Here is a 19,438-nt window from a genome sequence, read left to right on the forward strand (position 1 = left end):
ACATTTCTGTGATGGAAAGTTCTGGAATCTGCGTGGATCCACACATTTCCACCCACCCCGCGTTCCCCAAAGTCCTACGAGAAAAATGGTACCTCACTTGTGCGGGTCGGCATAGTGCCCGCGACAGGAAATGGCGCAAAACGCAACGTGGTCACACCTCAATTTTGCAGTGGAAAATGACCCCTTTTTGGCAAAGTGACTAGCTGTAGTTTTTGAACCCTAGCCCTGCCAGCACCTAGGGAAACCTAGCAAACCTATACATTTTTGAAAACTAGACACCCAGGGGAATCCAGGAAGGGGTGACTTGACTGCCTCCCACCATGGTCTGTTACCCAGAATCCCTTGCAAACGTAAAAAATTGACAAAAAAAAACACATTTTCCCCACATTTCTGTGATGGAAAGTTCTGGAATCTGCGTGGATCCACAAATTTCCACCCACCCCGCGTTCCCCAAAGTCCTACGAGAAAAATGGTACCTCACTTGTGCGGGTCGGCATAGTGCCCGCGACAGGAAACGCCGCAAAACGCAACGTGGTCACACCTCAATTTTGCAGTGAAAATGACCCTTTTTTGGCAAAGTGACTAGCTGTAGTTTTTGAACCCTAGCCCTGCCGGCACCTAGGGAAACCTAGCAAACCTATACATTTATGAAAACTAGACACCCAGGGGAATCCAGGAAGGGGTGACTTGACTGCCTCCCACCATGGTCTGTTACCCAGAATCCCTTGCAAATGTAAAAAATCGACAAAAAAAACACATTTTCCCCACATTTCTGTGATGGAAAGTTCTGGAATCTGCGTGGACCCACAAATTTCCACCCACCCCTCGTTCCCCAAAGTCCTACGAGAAAAATGGTACCTCACTTGTGTGGGAGGCCCAAGTACCCGCGGCAGGCAAGGGCCCAAAACGTAGTGAGGCGACATCAACATTGCCTATCCCAAATGTCGCCTCACTACGTTTTGGGCCCTTGCCTGCCGCGGGTACTTGGGCCTCCCACACAAGTGAGGCACCATTTTTACCGGGAGACCTGGGGGAACGCTGGGTGGTGGTAAATTTGTGTGAGTCCGGTGATGCCACAACTTTCCCACCCCAAAATGTGTGAAAAAAGTGATTTTTTCAGCTAAAATTGAGGTTTGCAGGAGATTCTGGGTAAGGATACGTTGGGGGATCCATGCCAGCCATACCTCCCTGGAAGCCGCCGGGTGTCTAGTTTTCAGAAATGCATGGGTTTGGTAGGTTTCCGTAGATGGCCGCTGAGCACCGGGCCAAAAACCAAAGGGACCCCCCTTGCAAAACCAGATTAACTATTGTTCCTACAGCGTGAGAATTTTGGAATAAAATTGCAAAGAAAATGTGGCAGACATTTTGAGGTTCGCAGGACATTGGGGATAAAAAAAACTTTTTGAATTCACAAGAGAGACATCACCTTGAGCTCCCATGGGTTTTCGACAATATCTACAGTTGGTGGGTTATTCTTACATGGAAAGTGTACCTTGGCAGAGAAACTAAAGACAAAGATTGCTGCACAACCATCTATTCCTCAAACACACACACATACTGGTTGGATTTGGCACGAGGGTGAGCCATGGTTCAGTGATTTAAATTTTATTAACTAGAGATTTCACAAAAATGAAATGCACTGTCAATAATTAAATTCACAAAAAACCAAACCAATAACTCGCAGCTCGTGAGCTGTAAAGCCACGTCAAGGCACCAACCACTTTACAGGCCATTCACACACCTTTCATACGTGATACAAACAAGACCATTCGCACCACCAGGTACAAAAGCAACACAGTACAAAATTCACCAAAAAGGGACAAGGTACACCCTGCTTCAGAAAGATAAATATTACTGCACAGCCATCTAATCCGCAAGCACACACACATACTGGTTGGATTTGGCACGAGGGTGAGTGATGGTTCAGTAGATACAATTGTATTAGCAAGTGATTTCACAAAACATGAAATGCACTGGTAATAATTGAAAGGGCGAGAAACTGAACCATTGACTCACAGCTCGTGAGCTGTAAAGCCACGACAAGGCACCAACCTCTTTACAGGCCATTCATACACCTTTCATACGTGTGAGACATACAAAACCATTCACACCGCCAGCCGCGGGCCCATCACATAACAAAACTCACACCAGCACACAGCGCCATTCAAGGGCCCATCAATTTCAAACGCCCACAATCCACACACAACAACTACACATGCTGATGGATTGCGTGGAGTGGCACTCAGCTAGCAGTGTGTGTAGTGACCAGCAGAAAGTCACTACTCACACACAGCCAGCCGAGCTCCAGTCCACACACACCGCTAGCAGAGCGCCAGTCCACACACACCGCTAGCAGAGCACCAGTTCACGCACACCGCTAGCCAAGGGCCAGTCCAGGCACACCGCCAGCCAAGCGCCAGTCCAGGTACACCGCCAGCCAATTGCCAATCCACGCACACCGCCAGCCAAGCTCCAGTCCGCACACACCACCAGTCCACGCACACCGCCAGCCAAGTACCAGTCCACGCACACCGCCAGCCAAGCACCATTCCACGCACACCGCCTGCCAAGCTCCAGTCCATGCACACCACCAGCCAAGCTCCAGTCCACGGACACCACCAGCCAAGCACCAGTCCGCACACACCACCAGTCCACGCACACCACCAGCCAAGCTCCAGTCCGCACACACCACCAGTCCACCCACACCGCCAGCCAAGTACCAGTCCATGCACACCGCCAGCCAAGCACCATTCCACGCACACCGCCAGCCAAGCTCCAGTCCACGCACACCACCAGCCACGCACCAGTCCACGCACACCGCCAGTCCATGCACACCGCCAGTCCACGCACACCCCCAGCCAAGCACCATTCCACGCACACCACCAACCAAGTGCCAGTCCACACACACCAACAGCCAAGCGCAAGCCTACACACACCGCCATCACATTTAGGATTTTTTTAGAAAAAAATAAAAACACAAACAAATCGCAAATAGATACAAAGCTTCTAACAGAAAATCAGCAACTAAATACATTGCACTAACACCAACCTTGAAACAGAATCAAATTATCCAAAGAATACAGACCAGGCAGTTCACTTTACCACTCATGAATGCTCCCAATAATTCTTTTGCATGTGGTACGCTCTAAAACAAGCAGGGAGACACAGTGCAGGATGAGAAGGACAGTCGGGGCAGTACATACGACTCTCCTTCCGCGTACCTCTTCGCCAACAGACTCTACATCTCCTACTGGGAAAATCTTTTGAGGGTGTGGGAGGAATGTGATCTGGAAAGTGGCGATCTTTCAATCTAGCAACATCCTCCACCACTACAACTCTAGGAACACTTGCCTGTTCCACTACAACAAGGCTGCCTACTACAGACTCCTGAAACTTAGCAAAAGTCATCTTTGACTCAGGGCAAGAATCCTGGAACACAACAAAAGCATTAAACATTGCCAAGTGGAAAGGATGGATAGCCAACGTCTTATATCAAAATGTAAGCCTTACGAAGAGCAGTGTAAGGTTCCAACCTCTGATCTACTCTGTCAACACCACCCATGTGCCTATTATAGTCTAAAATGCACACAGGTTTGCGCGCTTCAGCGACCTGACCCCACACAGTCACAGGTGCAGTGCTTTCATCATGGATGGTAGTCAGCATGTAGACATCTCTCCTGTCTGAAAACTTCACAGCAAGAAGCTCCTGGCAACGCAACGCACTGCACTGTCCCCGCACAAGCTTTTGACAAACAAGTTCTTTCGGGAAACCTTTACGGTTAGAGCGGATTGTGCCACAAGCAACAGTGTCCACTTTGGCCAATTCCCTGAACAACCGCACACCAGTGTAGAAGTTATCTACATATAAATGGTGGCCTTTGTTAAAAAATCCTCTACCAAGTTCCCAAACAATTTTCTCAGTCACTCCAAAAGTGGACGGACAACCAGGGAGGTTAATCCTAGATTCCTTACCGGTGTACACCCTGAAATTAGACACATATCCAGTCCTACTGTCACACAGCATATACAGCTTTATTCCATAGCGTGCCCTCTTACTAGGAATGTATTGCCTAAAAACCAAGCGGCCCTTGAACAACACCAAAGACTCATCCACTGGAATTTCTTTCCCAGGGGCATAAATCTCAGAAAATCGATCAACAAAGTGATCAAGGAGGAGGAGCCTAGCGCGCAACCAAGATGGCCGCGTAGGTGCGAGGCTCCCGAGGACCTCCGCGACCTCCTGCTTAAATCCTGACAGAATCCTGTCCCAGATGAGGGGACTGTATTTGTGAGCCCGAGCAGAGGTGATGCCCGTTTTCCGTTTTTAAATCGGACCTCGGACACCGGCAGGAGCATCGATTGAGGTTTGCGGCCTTCTCCACACCGGCCCCCCGTACTGGAGTTGTGGGGCGATCCGGACACAAAGTGAACAACAGCGGCGGGCAAGGCTGGGTGACTCGCGTACCCCGCACTTTCACTTTCGCTTTTTCGCCCTCCTTGCTGCCAGGCGAGATTGGGTTGCGGGGCGGTGTGCGGTGGTGTGGTCTCGCTGGGGTGCCCTGCCGGTCCGCCAGCTGCGGTCCGTCCTGCGGAGCGGTGGTCGCTCCCCCCTGGACCCCTTGAACTGGATTGTCGGCCCCCCCCTTTCTTGAGGAGACTGACTCGTCTTGGGGATTGAAACCATGTCCACAAAACAAGATGGCGATCGGGCTAAGATAAAATCGACCCGCCGTGGCGCGGCCCAGCAATCCAACAGTATGAACCGCTACACCCTCCAGAAGGGATCCCCAGAGGCGCCGCGTAGGTCCCCTACGGGCCCGACTGATGCTTCCGCTCTGCCCACGGACCTGACCCTCCGAGACGTCATGGGCGCCACCGCCGAGATGAAGGCCTCGGTGGACCAGCGCTTCGACACTCTGGCGCAGAAGATTGACTCGGTCCTCGTGGACGTGGGCCTCGTGAGGGCTGATTTGTCTAAAACCATTGACCGGGTCGACTCTTTGGCCCACTCTACCACGGGCCTCACAACGGACGTTGCGGCCCTCCAACAGGAGGTGCGCAGGCTTGGCCAGGCGAGCGCCCTGATGAATCGTCGGCTGGAGGATTCCGAGCGTCGGGCCCGGAGGAACAACGTCCGCATTATCGGGGTGCCGGAGGGACGCGAGGCGGAGGCGGCGGATCTATTTGTTGAGGACCTGGTTCTCACCCATCTCCAGCCTCGGGGGCTGAGTAAATTCTTTGCGGTGGAGCGTGCCCACAGGGTCCCCGGGGGTAGGCCTAAGGTTGGAGCCCCTCCGAGGCCTCTCATCGCCCGGATCTTCAATTTTCGGGACAGAGACGCTATCCTACAGACTTCCAGGCTACAAGGGCCGGTCAAACTTGATAATATGGACATCAATTTCTATCCTGACTTCACTCCGGCAGTCCAAAAGCAGAGACTGAGCTTTCTTGGAGTTAAACGTCGCCTAAGGGACCTGAATTTCAAATATGCTATGCTTTTTCCAGCTAAGCTGAGAGTGGAGGTGGATGGCCACACGCACTTTTTTGATCGACCCGAGGTGGCCGGGGACTGGCTAGACACTTTGCCCGGAGATCGGGGCCGGGGGGGTGGGGGGGGTGCGGTTGGTGGGGAGGGCCCGCCGGACCAGGACTGAGGGACTAATGGTAGGCCTTGCTCTGGACTGCGTTGTTGTCACTATTGACTGTTAGGGTAAGTTCCCCTCCTGTGGAGGTCGTGTGGGGTCTCTTGGGGGATCTCCCTCCTCCTCTGGGGGACTAGTTAGTTTTCTTATCTATGGGGCGACAGGCACACTGCACTTTGGGGGGGGCTGTTTGGGCTCATGCAGGGGTGCAGGGTGGGGGGAGTTCTGTTGGGTTGGGTGGGTTGGGGTGGGGTGTGGTTCGTTTCTACCGCAAGGCAAACCCGTTATTGTATTGTTGTTTTTGAGATGCTCTGGGGGGGACAAATGATGGCTTCGTTATGTGATGGGGGGTAGGGATTTGACTTTGTTGTCCTGGAACGTTAACGGACTGGGTGATAGGATCAAGCGGGGTGTGGTCCTGCAGTATCTGAAACGGATTTCGCCTGATGTGGTCTTTCTGCAGGAGACACACCTTATTGGTAACTCCTTTTGTGCCATGAATCGCCGTGGCTTTCGCTTGGTGGCCCACTCGGGCTTCACATCAGGCTCACGGGGGGTGGGCATCATGGTCAAGACCTCGCTCCCGCTAGAAATAGACGAGGTGCGCCATGATGAGAGGGGACGCTACACTGTCTTGGTGGGGAGGATGGAGGGCAAGGTAGTTGTCTTTGTCTCTGTGTACGTCCCACCGGGGCTACAGTCCACCACCTTTGCAGATCTGGGACGCCTCCTCCTTGACCTCCCGGGGGGGCTTCTGGTGGTTGGGGGGGATTTCAATGCGGTGGCTTCTGGGACTATGGATCGTCATCCCCCTAGGGACCTCCCCCGGGCACAGGCGTGGTTAGCGGGCCTTTTGGACACACTGGGATTGGTGGACTGCTGGCGTTTAAAGCATCCCACCCAGCTGCAGTACACCTTCCATTCGGGTGCCCATGGTAGCCTCTCGCGGCTTGATTATGTCCTTGTCCCTGCGGCCTATGCTGGGAGGTTGGGAGAGGTGCGCCATCTGGCGCGGGGTATTTCAGATCATTCCCCGCTCCTGTTGCACTTGGGTGTCTTCCCGAGGGGAGAGGGCAGGGTAGCCCCAATCAATGCTTGGTACCTGCGTGACCCCACTATTCGTGCTGACCTGATTAAATCATTGCAACGGTATTTTGAGGAGAATGTGGGGTCCGTCCCGTCGGCTATCTCCCTGTGGGAAGCCTTCAAAACAGTTCTCAGAGGGGAGGCCCTCTCCTTTATCTCCCATGCCCGCAGACGCGCACAGGAGGAGGTGACCCGGGTGGAGGCCGAAATTACTGAATTGGAGGGTGGTCTGGGGAGTGGGGTGACTGACGCGGCGCTGTATGTCCTACACCTTAAGCAGGCGGCCTATAGGGCCCTCGTCACGGAGGCGGCCAGGGGCCTTGGCAGAGAGCAACAGGGGCGACTGTACGATGTGGGTGATAAGGCTGGCAAACTGATTGCGTGGTTGGATAAGAAGGAGAGAGCTAGTCGTGTGGTCCCGCTGATTGAGAGGATGGATGGTGTACGAATTACTGAGCCGGAAGGCATTGTTTCTTGCTTCGCGGATTATTTCCGCGAGGTATATTCTCCGGTCTCCCCCTGCTCGGAGGAGGATTCCCATGCCCTGCTGCGGGACATCGCGCTGCCCTCGCTTTCAGTGGAGGACAGGGATTCGTTGGATGCCGCTCCCACCTCGGATGAAATCGCCCTCGCCATACGCTCGGTCGCCTCGGGCAAGGCCATGGGCCCGAATGGCCTTCCTATTGAATTGTATAAGCTGCGACCGGATGTACTGGCGCCTCACCTCCGCGCGATGTTCCTTGCGGCCCACTCGCGGGGCTCCCTCCCGCCGGACCAGCGTCTAGCTACCATCGTGGTTATCCACAAGGAGGGGAGACCGCGAGACCGGGTTACATCCTATCGGCCGATCTCGCTCTTAAATGCGGAGCCTAAAATCCTCGCCAAGGTGCTTGCCAACCGGCTGGTCGGCGTGGTGGGCGATCTGGTCCACCAAGACCAGTCCGGCTTTATTCCCCATCGCAACACGGCCCTTAACCTGCGGCGCTTGCACGGGGTGCTCGCGCGTGTTCCATTCGTGCGGGAGCCGGCCATCTTGGCGTCCTTGGACGCCACCATGGCGTTTGACACGCTCGAGTGGCCGTACATCTGGGCGATGTTGGCGAAATTTGGATTTGGCCCGGGATTCATCAGCTGGGTCAAATTGTTGTACTCTGACCCATTGGCGCAGGTGGTGGTGAATGGTCGAGTCTCGGCCCCATTCGTGCTGGGACGGGGCACGCGACAGGGTTGCCCCCTGTCGCCGCTCCTGTTTGCACTGGCCTTGGAACCCCTGGCGGAGTGGCAGCGGTGGCACCCTTCTATCCGTGGTCTCCGTTGGACCCCTGAGTATGAGGACCGCGTGTCCCTCTACGCCGACGACATCCTGTTGTACTTAGCCTCCCCGCGTAAATCGCTGATTGTCCTGGTCGATGTTCTGCGCTCCTTCGGCCGTAACTCAGGTCTTGTCATCAACTGGGCTAAATCCTGTGTCTATGTGCTTTCCGGGGAGGCTCCTGTTCTCCCGCGGGGCTGCTCGATCCAGATTGCCTCGCAGGGGTTTCGTTACCTGGGCGTCTATATTACGCTGGACCCGGTGGCCCGCTACGAGCGGAATTTGCTTCCCCCCCTCCAGCGCTTGAAGGAGGACGTCGCGCGCTGGCGGCGCTTGCCGCTTTCGCCGCTCGGCCGGGCGGCATTGTTCAAGATGATGTCATTACCGCGCTTTCTGTACGCTCTCCAGAACTCGATGGACCTGGTCCCGGCGCGCTACTTCCGTGAGGTGGAGAGTTGGCAGCGCCGCCTGTTCTGGGACGGGAGGCCGCGTATAGCCCTGGCAAAGTTGACGCTCCCGTGGTATGACGGAGGGATTGCCCTCCCGGATATTAAGCGGTATTACTGGGCCTCCCAATTAGCTGCAATTAATCACGGCCTTTACGGGCCCGCCTTAAACCCGGCATTTGAAATGGACAAGACGCTCCTGCCCGGTGGCGATTACAATCGAGCGCTCTACACTAGCGTGCCCGATTCCCGCCTGACGGGACCCACGCGTGTCATGGTGCGAGTATGGCACGCGGCCAATGCAGCTATGGGATGGAAGGACCGTTTGACCCGGGCGTCTGAGAGGTTGGGCTCCCTATGGACCTCGAAGGGCTTCGATAGGTGGGACACGATAGGCATTAGTACAGTGGGGGATCTCTGGACGAGGGGAGGATTCAAAACATTCGAGACCCTGCAGGCGGAGTTTCAGCTGCAGGGCAGTGAATACTTTCGATACCTGCAGGTCCGTCACGCACTGGGTTCTGTCTTCCCAGACGTGGCCGCCATCCCGGAGTCCTCCCCACTGGAGGATAGAGTGCTAGATGGCCACGTTCCGGACAGCACGATCTCCCTCATCTACAAGAAGTTGATTAATGACCGCTCGGGCTTACTGACTGGGCTCCGCGAGGCTTGGGTTGCCGATGGGTTGGAGCTGGACGACGAGGACTGGATTTCCGCGGTGGCCTCCCCGAAGGAGGTGGCCATCCCGGCTCGCCTTCGCTTCGTCCAGCTTAAGATACTTCACCGGGTGTACATGACGGGGCCAGGGCTTCTGCGTATGGGCTATGCCGAGGATGGACTGTGTAAGCGTGGGTGCGGTGCTATGGCGACTTTTTTACATATTCTGTGGGAATGTCCGAGGGTGGAGCGATTCTGGCGTGGTGTGCATGAGGTCCTGCGAGCGGTTACGCATGTCGTGCTGGTGCCTGAAGCGAGGAGATGCCTGCTGAATGTGTGGGAACCGACCGACTACTCGGTTCCGCAGACGCGATGGGTGACGCTGGGTTATATGATTGCTAAACGTGACATCGCTCAACTGTGGGGATCCCAGAGGCCCCCGGCAGTGTCGGCCTGGAAAGAACACATGGATTGGTGCATGTTCCGAGAGAAGGTGGTGTATGTGGCGCGGGGTAAGCCTGGGGCGTGGCTGAAGGTGTGGGGCCCCTGGAACGCCTACCGCGGGGGTATTTGCGAGCCGCCATTGTTGCCTCCCGCTTCACCAGCTCCGTCCCCCTAGATGACCCCCTCCCTCAATCCCGGGCACAGTGTTTTCCCAGTCCCGGACCTATTCCCCTTCCCCTCCTTCGATTTTAGTGTATGGGTTGCCTTGCGGGTGTGGTTTTATGTTGTTGTGTTGTATAAAACGAAACCGTATTGTGGGCTCAGAGTCATGTGGCCCACGTTGTTGATACCTCCTGCTTTAGCGTCTCTGTAACGCCAAGTGCCTTATTGTATATATGTCATTTATTTCTGTCACTTTAGCGGCCGGCCGGAAGGTTGTAGGCCCATACCTGTATATATTTGAGATTGTAATAAACGGTTTCAGAAAAAAAAAAAAAAACAAAGTGATCATGACTGACGGAAAAATAGACGTTGCCATCAAGGGACTGCTAGACCAATAGGAAGCCATTGATGGCTTCCTTAGCAAGCCCATCAACAAAGTTAAACCCAAGAACTTCTTCATCTCTTCAAGATTTGTGGGAGTCCACTGGGTAGCTCTAGAGTGTGGCTTAAGACTGGCACTGTTGTCCCTCAAAAACTGTTCGGCATACAAATTAGTCTGCTCAACAATCTCTGCCAAAAACACATCGTCCATAAACAACTGAAAAAAATGTACCGGCAAAAAGTTTTCAGTATTCACTCTAGATCCTGGAACACCAGTAAACTCTGGCAATGCCGGCTGCACCATGCCAGGGGCAACCCAGAGGTCATCACTTTCAAAGGGAAGCCTTGCAGCCCCAGCCTGCAGCCCAGATGCCTCTTGCCGCACTACACCAACGGGAAGCCTTGCAGCCGCAGGCTGCAGCCCAGAAGCCTCTTGCCGCACTATCGGCACATCAGTCTCCTCCTCTAACACAGGCACTTCATCGCACTAAGAGTATCTTCATCATCCGATGACTCCATACGGAGAGAAAACTAACTGCCAGAATCGTCCCCTGCCTCCTCTCCCTCAGATGCAGAGTCAGTCTCTGAACCATGGTCAGAGGAAGACTCAAACAGCAAACCAACAACCTGCTGAGCAGTAATCCTGCGGCTAGCCATTATACTTACTAAGATAGAAGACTGCACAAACAAGTCAACAACAACCAACAATGTGCAAACCAAGTAAGTAAAGAAATGTGTACCTTTATCACAAAGATCAATGTACTCAAAAACTATACAATTCAATTACAAGAGACAGCTGCACTCACCAGAAACCAACTCTGCAGTGACACAGCAAAAACCAACGATATCCAACTAGAAAGAAGAAAAAAAAACAAATTACTCACAAGACAACAAAATACACATCGAGCACCAATGCAAAACGTTTTTGACACTCAAAAACCAAACATACTGCTATTATTACACCATTTGCAAAAAAAATTCATGCAGAGAAATCAAACACATTTATATTGTACAAAAAAAAGTCTCTTACCAAACTACACAAACAGCAGAACCACCAGTAACAAAACGGCAAACTGAAAAGAGCAAACGCCTTCACCTAGAACAAAAAAGTAAAAAATAAACATTACAATTGCAATTCACAAAACATACAACAATAAACATTATAACATGCTATGTCACTACCCAAATGGTCAATCGGGTTGTGTGCAAGGTGGAGCAGAAAACAGCAGGAAAAAAAAAGGCTACTCTGTCCCGGGGCGGGTGGGCCAAATACATATTATAAAAAATTGCACCCTGGAAGCAAGGGGTCACTTCTATTTTATTTACACTAATTCCCTGGTGTCTAGTGGGCTTTCTGCCCCCCCCCCCCGGGACCAGAAACGGCTACACAAAAGACCGATCTGCCCCCAGGGGGGGCAAAAAAGTCTTGAAAAAAAATTGGCCCCCCAGGAAGCGACCCTTGCCCAAGGGGTCGCTTCCTTTACGCAAAAAAATAACATCCCTGGTGTCTAGTGGGCTCTTCTGCCCCCCCTGGGACCAGAAACGGCTACACAAAAGACCGATCTGCCCCCAGGGGGGGCAGAAAAGTATTGAAAAATATTTGAGCCCCCAGGAAGCGACCCTTGCCCAAGGGGTCGCTTCCTACAATAACAAACACATCCCTGGTGTCTAGTGGGCTTTTCAGCCCCCCCCTGGGAGCGGAAACGGGAACAAAATAAAACCGATCTGCCCCCAGAGGGGGCAGAAAAGTCTTCAATTAAAATTGAGGGCCCAGGAAAGCGACCCTTGCCCAAGGGGTCGCTTCCTACAATATGAAACAGATCCCTGGTGTCTAGTGGGCTCTTCTGCCCCCCCTGGGAGCGGAAACGGCAAAAAAACTAAACCGATCTGCCCCCAGAGGGGGCAGAAAAGTCTTGCTCACATACTGGGGGCCTAGGAAGCGACCCTTGCCCAAGGGGTGCTTCCTACATTATCAGACAGATCCCTGGTGTCTAGTGGGCTCTTCTGCCCCCCCCCCCCCTGGGAGCGGAAACGGCAAAAAAATTCAACCGATCTGCCCCCAGAGGGGGCAGAAAAGTCTTGCTCACATACTGGGGGCCTAGGAAGCGACCCTTGCCCAAGGGGTCGCTTCCTTTATCACAAAAACGCATCCCTGGTGCCTAGTGATGGCATTCCTGCAGCACGATCGCGACGCTGTGCGCGATCGTGCTGCAGGAATGCCCTGTATTGAGACGTCAGGGGAGAGGAAATACTCTTTCCTCTCCCCCGATGCCTCAATACTTTGAAAATCACCGCCGTGGCCCCGGCGTTCCCACCGGAGGGCTCCACATACCTCTTCATGCTGCTGGGATGCCTGGAAGCAAATGGCTTCCGGGCGTCCCAGCGCTTCCTGATGACGTCGGCGCGCGCTGACGTCACCAGGAAGCGTGGGGGGGCTCGGGGGTGGCAGCGGAAACTCTTCCGCTGCCATCCCCCTCGGTGGGGGCATGATCGATGCCCCAGGGGGGGAGCGCAAGCGCTTCCCCCAGAGGTTGTGCTCATGACGGAGCGGTTCCGTCATAAGCACAGCGTAACCGATGCTCATGACTGAACCGCTCCGTCATGAGCATCGAAGGGGTTAAACCACCTTTTGTGATTTGTTTTGGAAGGTTTGTAACATCTGTTTCCTCTTTCTCCCTTTCTCATGCCACATATTTGATGTGCACTCGGAGACACTTTACGGCTGCCTCTGCAGCTTCTCACCCTCAAGACAGTGTTTCTTGTCACCATAACATTGGCGCAGCGGGTGAATGCAGCATGAAACTCTGTGTCAACTCACTGTATACCACCTTCTTCCCAGACTGGTTGTGTGGACATAAGCTTCCTTCTTCCTGAAAGTTGTGAACCTGTTCCATGTCAGTCAAAATATCACTTTAGTGGTGTTCTTTGCTCCCCCCCACCCCTCTGAGGAGGAGGAGGAGGGACCCCAAAAGAACACTGAGCTTTTACATCAATCATACCAGAGAACAATGGGTGAACCATCCACTTTTTGTGGGCCTCACTGGAGCAAATAAAGGCAAGGCCATGCAGAAAAGGACCGTCTCCTCTTGGATCAGGTATGCATTAGCCAAAAAGCACCCTCCAGAAAGGCTGCATGCTCATTCCGTCAGAGCCAAAGCTGTTACCACTGCGTCAGCACGTGGAGTTTTTGTCCTGGACATCTGATAGGCAGCTTTGTGGGTGCCAATACAAATGTTTGCAAAAGACTACTGTCTAAACATCTATGTTCGCTCTGAGGGCATTTTGCCTTTTTGGTTTTTGCAGACCTTCCTGGCTTGAATTCATTCATAGACCTGCGTCAAACTAGGTATTGCTTCGGTATCTTTTCAGCAGGTGACGATTATGCGGTTAGGACTGTATCAGAAGAACAAGTTACTTATCTTTAGTAACGCACTTTCTGGTAAAGGCTCGAACCGCAGATTACTCACCAATACTTCCATTCTCCCTCGTTTGTGAATTAGACAATATTCGTTTCTAGAAATCTGCATACTGGTCGCAACAAATATGTTATTGGGACTCTGTATCTAGGGGGACAAAAGATGTACGTCAATGCGCGGGAGTGGACTTGGCACGTCATTTCTGGAGTGGAACAGCGTCAGTGCGACGCTGTACAGCACCATCTACCGGTGTTCAGAGGTACTGCTGAAAAAGTTTCTTGTATTCATTGTGATGCCTAGGTAATATTCAAAAGCTAAGGAATCTGCGGTTTGAGTCTGACAAGAAAGGGCATTACCAAAGATAAGTAGTTTGTTCTTCCCAACAAACGTAGTGTCATTGTCTGTTATTTGACTTTACAATTTTAAAGTGTTAGCTTTACTGCTTTTATTGTAACTGTGACCTTTTCAGTTTTACTAGATGCAATTTATGGTTCAACAACCTAGATGTTGCCAATTCGAGACTGTTAAATGTTTTAGTAGTTATTGATAATGAATTTTGCTTTGAGCCATACCTATTGTGATAACACTAGTTTCTGTATCCTTCTGCAGCACAAAGCAGTAGAAGAACATCAAATGTTGATGAGAGTAATCAGGAAGATCCCAAAGGATCTCTATTAACGGTTTGTATACAACAAACTTTTACAGCTAGCTTGCGTTAGCCAGTCCTTCCACCTGCTTTTCCTGATCTGCTGTAGTATGTGTTGCAATATCTTACAGCTTAAATTGTCAAGTTGTACTTCAGTAAAGTGTTAAAAACGTTCTTTTATTAGTTTTTTTCTTAGTATGTTGTCATGCATTAGAGGGCCAGCTTTGTTTACTTGTTTTACATCAGCCACTCGAATTTTTGCATCACCAATTCCACCTCTCTACAGTCGTTGATTGTCAATATTAGGTTTCTTTTACAAATATTGTGCTTTCTTTTTTTGATCTAATTTTGCATCATCTTTTCAATAAATAGATTAAAAGATATGCAGTGAAAGTATAACCACCAGGGGCTGTATTATGGATAGGGTACACTATTCTCTTTTGCACCACGGTGCACCTTAAAACGGGTGCGCTGGGCGCAAACAGGAAATAACATAGAATGCGCTGCCCCCAGGGCAACTGTAAGTTCATGCTGCCCTGGAGGCAAAGCATTCAAGTGAAATACAGAGCGACTTTGAAGCAGCTCCTTTGTGTTTCACTCTGCAGGTGGCAACCTGCCTGCACTTTTAAGAGATGAGAAAGATACTCTTTCAAGAGGGTGCAGTGAGTGACTGCCCATGGCTGCACGGCGATGTCTGGGGTCCACCAGGACCCGCTTTCCCTTCTCCAGGGGGCACACCTACAGCTTGGTTGCATCTGCGCCCGTGTCTATAATACTAAGTCGCACAGATCACGTCCCGAGCGCCGGCTGAGATTTAACTGTGGAACTGGCTTCCTAATTAAATACGTCCACTGCGGCTCATTAAGTACAGCGACTGCTCTTGCAATAAGGCGAACTCCTCATAGAGGCGAATAATTACCCGCTCTATATGTTGTCAAGTGTAACTCCAGGTCAACATCCCCCTCTGGTCGCGAATTGGGCTCCAGCTTCCATCCAGACTTTGACCTACCTTGAGATAATTCAATCTCAATTTTTCCCCTTTGGGCTCGTTTTGGACACCAACTTCCCACATAATTAGCAGGATCAATTCTGATCGATGCCCTACTCTGGGATAATTCAGAATTAATTCCACTGATTATCCGCTGTGACTGACCCCGCTGCCATTGTGCCTCCACCCATTGGGAATAATTCAGACTGCTCACCCATAGTCCTGAAGATGATCTCCATGTCATGAGTTTGAAACGCCATCGACCCCTCCCCCCCCTACAACAGGAACTCCTTACATTTTGTTAAATCGTGTGGAGTTCCATTTTTCTTGTTGCCAATGCGATGTCAAGATTTTAACTCATCCTCACTTTGTAACTGCACGCTTTTTTCACTTATATGTGAGCACCTGAATACTATTTAAGTATTTTCAACTGTGTTTTGGTAATAAATGCCTTACAAGACATTTTTGCCCCTGTACATCATTAGATACTCCCAACGTGATTAAATATCATTGAAAAGTTTTTCCTGATAGTGTCCCTTTTTGGGAGCACTAACTACATATATGAACCCTAAGGGCCACCTCTGAACCATTGCTTTTTTCTAAACGCGTCTATAATATGGCGCTGGTGCAGAGGCAAAGGGATCACCTCATTTGAATGGGGCCAAGCCACATGCAAATGTGGGTACACCCTCTGAAGATAGCAATGGCACTATGTGTGGCAGCGCTATATGTATTACACACAAGCACAAACATCTGTGGCCCATTCTGTAATACCAAAGTGCCCCGTGGGTGCACAAAGAGGGCGCTAATGCCCGTTGCGCTCCCGGGGCACTTCCATGAAACAGCCCTAGTTGCTTTTTAAACATCTGTGATGTTTGCTTATGTTTCTCTTCGGAATCCCTTTATCACCTCTGGCTTCTGGAGTGCTCTTACTAGTAAAACATCTGCTTAGGTATCTCTTTTAGCCCGTACGTCCTGTGTTACTAGATTATTTTATTCATGTAGGAATTTGTTTACAGAATATTCTTGTAGACTAGAAAAAACGATTATTGATCCTAAAATGTTATTTGGATTATATGTAGAACTGTATGATGTGTACCAATACATTAGATGTGTAGAACGTTTTGTAAGCATCAAGTACGCATTGGTGTTGAATCCCGCTCAATATTGATTTACCTCTGCACTGATCGCTCTCAAAGCTTAGTGCACATTTTTCCACACTAAGATGTCTGTTTTGATTAAATGGTTGAACGGAATGACAGTATTTCCACGTGGATTATATTTGAACCTTCGATGACTTTTACAGCGGCAGTACTTCAGTCTCAAACTATCCCTCACAGACTTGTTCAGAGTGTTGTTTGATTCTCGGCATTGGATGTTACTCACATTTCAAAGTCTAAAACCTCTCCTTACCTTCCCAGGCCCATAGTAAGTCCCCACTCACTTGAATCTGTCCACAACCTCAAATAGTTACTGTTTTTTTTGCTTGACCTCTAAAGAAAAAGTGTGATATTCTACTTTCTCCTTTTGTCCAGAACTAAGGTTATTCCCATCCCCCACTCTGCTAACTCTTAAAGGAGGCTTAATCACCTCTGACCTAAGGAACAAAGGAAATTGCTTCTCTTCTAGAAAGAGGGCAGGAATATTATTCGATGTGGAAGTCTAAAGTCAATTCTGAAAAACTTACCCTTGAAGTAATAGTCTGTGGACTGTAGAAAAGGAACATCTTCAAGATCCATGGAATTTAGTTGTTTGATTTCAGTTGCTCATACATTTTCAGATGTCTCCTATTCCCTCTCACCACTTTTAAAGTTCATAAAAGTGAAGCACTTCTCCCAGCAGAGAAAATGATAGACATTTAATTATAAATCTTATGGCCTGCATTGATACTTCCTGAACTTCAGGTCCTGCTTTTTCCATCTCTCTTCATCACAATCTGCTAGCTTTCTCCCATTTCAAGTGCAGGACACCATTTTCTGCTGTACACATCACCAGGAATTGAGGTGGAAACGGCAATTGTCTCCACTGCTAACAGCTCCCACTTATTTCTTTATGTTGCCAGCTATGTTGCCAGCTACAAAGTCGGAGCACCCCAGGGCACAGGTCAGTCACACACCTGGTCTGTGTCTAGCAGGGGCTTTGGGTATGAAGGGGTATTACGTTTGGAAAGGAATACCTTTGGAATGCCCTGTGTTCCTAAACAGTGCTGCAATCTTTTTCCTCCACCAGGTTCTTCCCCTACACTGTTTGGTCATAAAGGCACATTTAGAACATGTGCCCAGCATTCCTCCCTAAAGGATTCTCATCCTTTAATGTCTCGGAAGCTAATGCTCTATGATGGAAAGGTCTACCTGCAGAGTCCTACGTTTTGAATTCTCCCACTCAAGACTGGAGTCGAAAAATGTAGGTAGGTGGTGCCATAGGTAGCCTTAGCGACTCTGTCCTGCAAGGACATGACAGCACTCAGAATGCATATAGGAGACACCCCCTTTTTTTTTTTTTTTTTTTTAAACCTTTATTTTAAATCAGTGACACAGCTATTCAGCCGACAACCCGGAGGTACGGCAGCTTTAGAGACTCAACACATGCTTGCGTCCACATTTTACTGACAGGAGAGTCAAAGGTTCTGTTTTGAATAAACATAAATCCAACCCTAAAACACAAACAAGGCGTTAAGTACCGTAAGCACCAAAAGAGGTTCCCATCAGGGGGGACGAGCCCCATTCCGTCCAACAGACACAGGTCTATAGTAAGGGAAAGGAGGGAAAGGCAGAGACTGAAGAAAACAAACACATATCAGCAAGAACTTCAAAGCCGGAAAGAAAGCTAAGGGGAAAGCTACTCCTCAGGCGGGTCCGGGTCTGGGGGCAGGCATATGTCCCCTCTGTACTGGTTCCATGGCCCCCATACAGAGTGCCATTTCCGAGGGCGCCCTCGAGCACAATACGCTGTCTTCTCCCTAAACATGCTCCAGTCCATGTTTTCCATCCACGCTGTCAAGGTAGGAGGCCTATTAGAGCCCCACAGCCGAGCAATATCGCGCTTGGCTACCATGTTCCCTAGGGTCACCCACTGAGTCTGTGCCGCGTTGTGGTCAGTAGGACTCCAGACATTCAGGAGACAACACCGCGCCTCAGGCTGCATGGCAATTCCCGTCACCTCCCCCATCACCTCGTGGACTCGCCTCCAAAACTCCATAATCGCACCGCATTCCCAAATAATATGTAGGAAGCGACCCACCATACCACAGCCTCTCTTACATAAGCCCTCCTCAGAGAAACCCATGTGGACCAACCTGGGCCCTGTCACATAGACCCTATGGAGTATTTTAAGCTGCACCTGCCGCAGGCGCGCGGGGATAGCGACCTCTTTGGGAGAAGAAACTGCATACTGCCAATCCTCATCATCTAGTTCAAGGCCATCCCTGGTCCATTGATCGCGCAACCCTAGAAGAAGATCCGCCCGAACATTAATAAGTTTCTTATAAATGAGCGAAATCGTGCTCTCTGGCATATGGCCATCCAGGATCCGGTCCTCCAACGGAGAGGACTCGGGCACCTTCTCCCCTTCTACAAGGACTGACCGCAAGGCGTGGCGCACTTGAGCATATCGGAAGAACTCCGTGCTCCCCAGTTCGTATTCCTTCTGCAACTCCTCGAATGACTTTATCCTACCCTTAACCAAAAGGTCTCCAACCCTGGATATGCCAATCAGGTCCCATTTCTCGAACCCTTTTGTATGCCAAAGCTTCCCTAGAATATCGGAGTCAAACAGAGGGGTGGCAAGGGTAAGCTTACCCTTCCAGCCCAGCGAGTCCGTCGCCACCTTCCATACATGAACGGCCACTCTGGTGGGCCCTGTAAGGGTGAAGTCCGACGACTTCGAGTACAACGCTCTGTGGTAATTACCCCCACGGAGCAACCATCGGTCCATGGCGAAGCCGGGGCTCAGCGCCGGACCATATACACCATGGTTAATCGCGCTCAACTGTGTGGCCCAGTAATAACGTCGAATGTCTGGAAGCGCGATACCACCGTCGTACCACGGAAGCGTCAACTTAGCGATCGCTATACGCGGACGCCCGTCCCACAAGAGCGCGCGCTGGTGGCTTTCGACCTCACGGAAATAGCTGGCCGGGACCAAGTCAAGGGTATTCTGCAGAGCATAGAGGAAACGGGGAAGGGACATCATTTTGAACAGCGCGGCACGGCCAAGGAGGGAAAGCGGCAATCGCCGCCAGCCCGCCACATCCCGCCGC

The 19,438-nt window shown here is 50.9% G+C and overlaps 1 protein-coding gene across 2 annotated transcripts in view; it reads left to right on the top strand.

The window, feature by feature from the left end:
* The window catches only part of TRPM7 (transient receptor potential cation channel subfamily M member 7), a 2,096,104-nt gene that overhangs the window by 1,668,070 nt on the left and 408,596 nt on the right, over positions 1-19,438 (top strand). For both annotated transcript variants that reach the window (XM_085644243.1, XM_085644244.1), the window contains exon 29: positions 14,156-14,226. In XM_085644243.1, the coding sequence (XP_085500369.1) occupies positions 14,156-14,226 (71 nt within the window). The remainder of the gene's footprint in view (positions 1-14,155; positions 14,227-19,438) is intronic.

Source organism: Triturus cristatus, chromosome 3_1, assembly GCF_964204655.1.
Source record: "Triturus cristatus chromosome 3_1, aTriCri1.1, whole genome shotgun sequence".
NCBI classification, from domain to species: domain Eukaryota; kingdom Metazoa; phylum Chordata; class Amphibia; order Caudata; family Salamandridae; genus Triturus; species Triturus cristatus.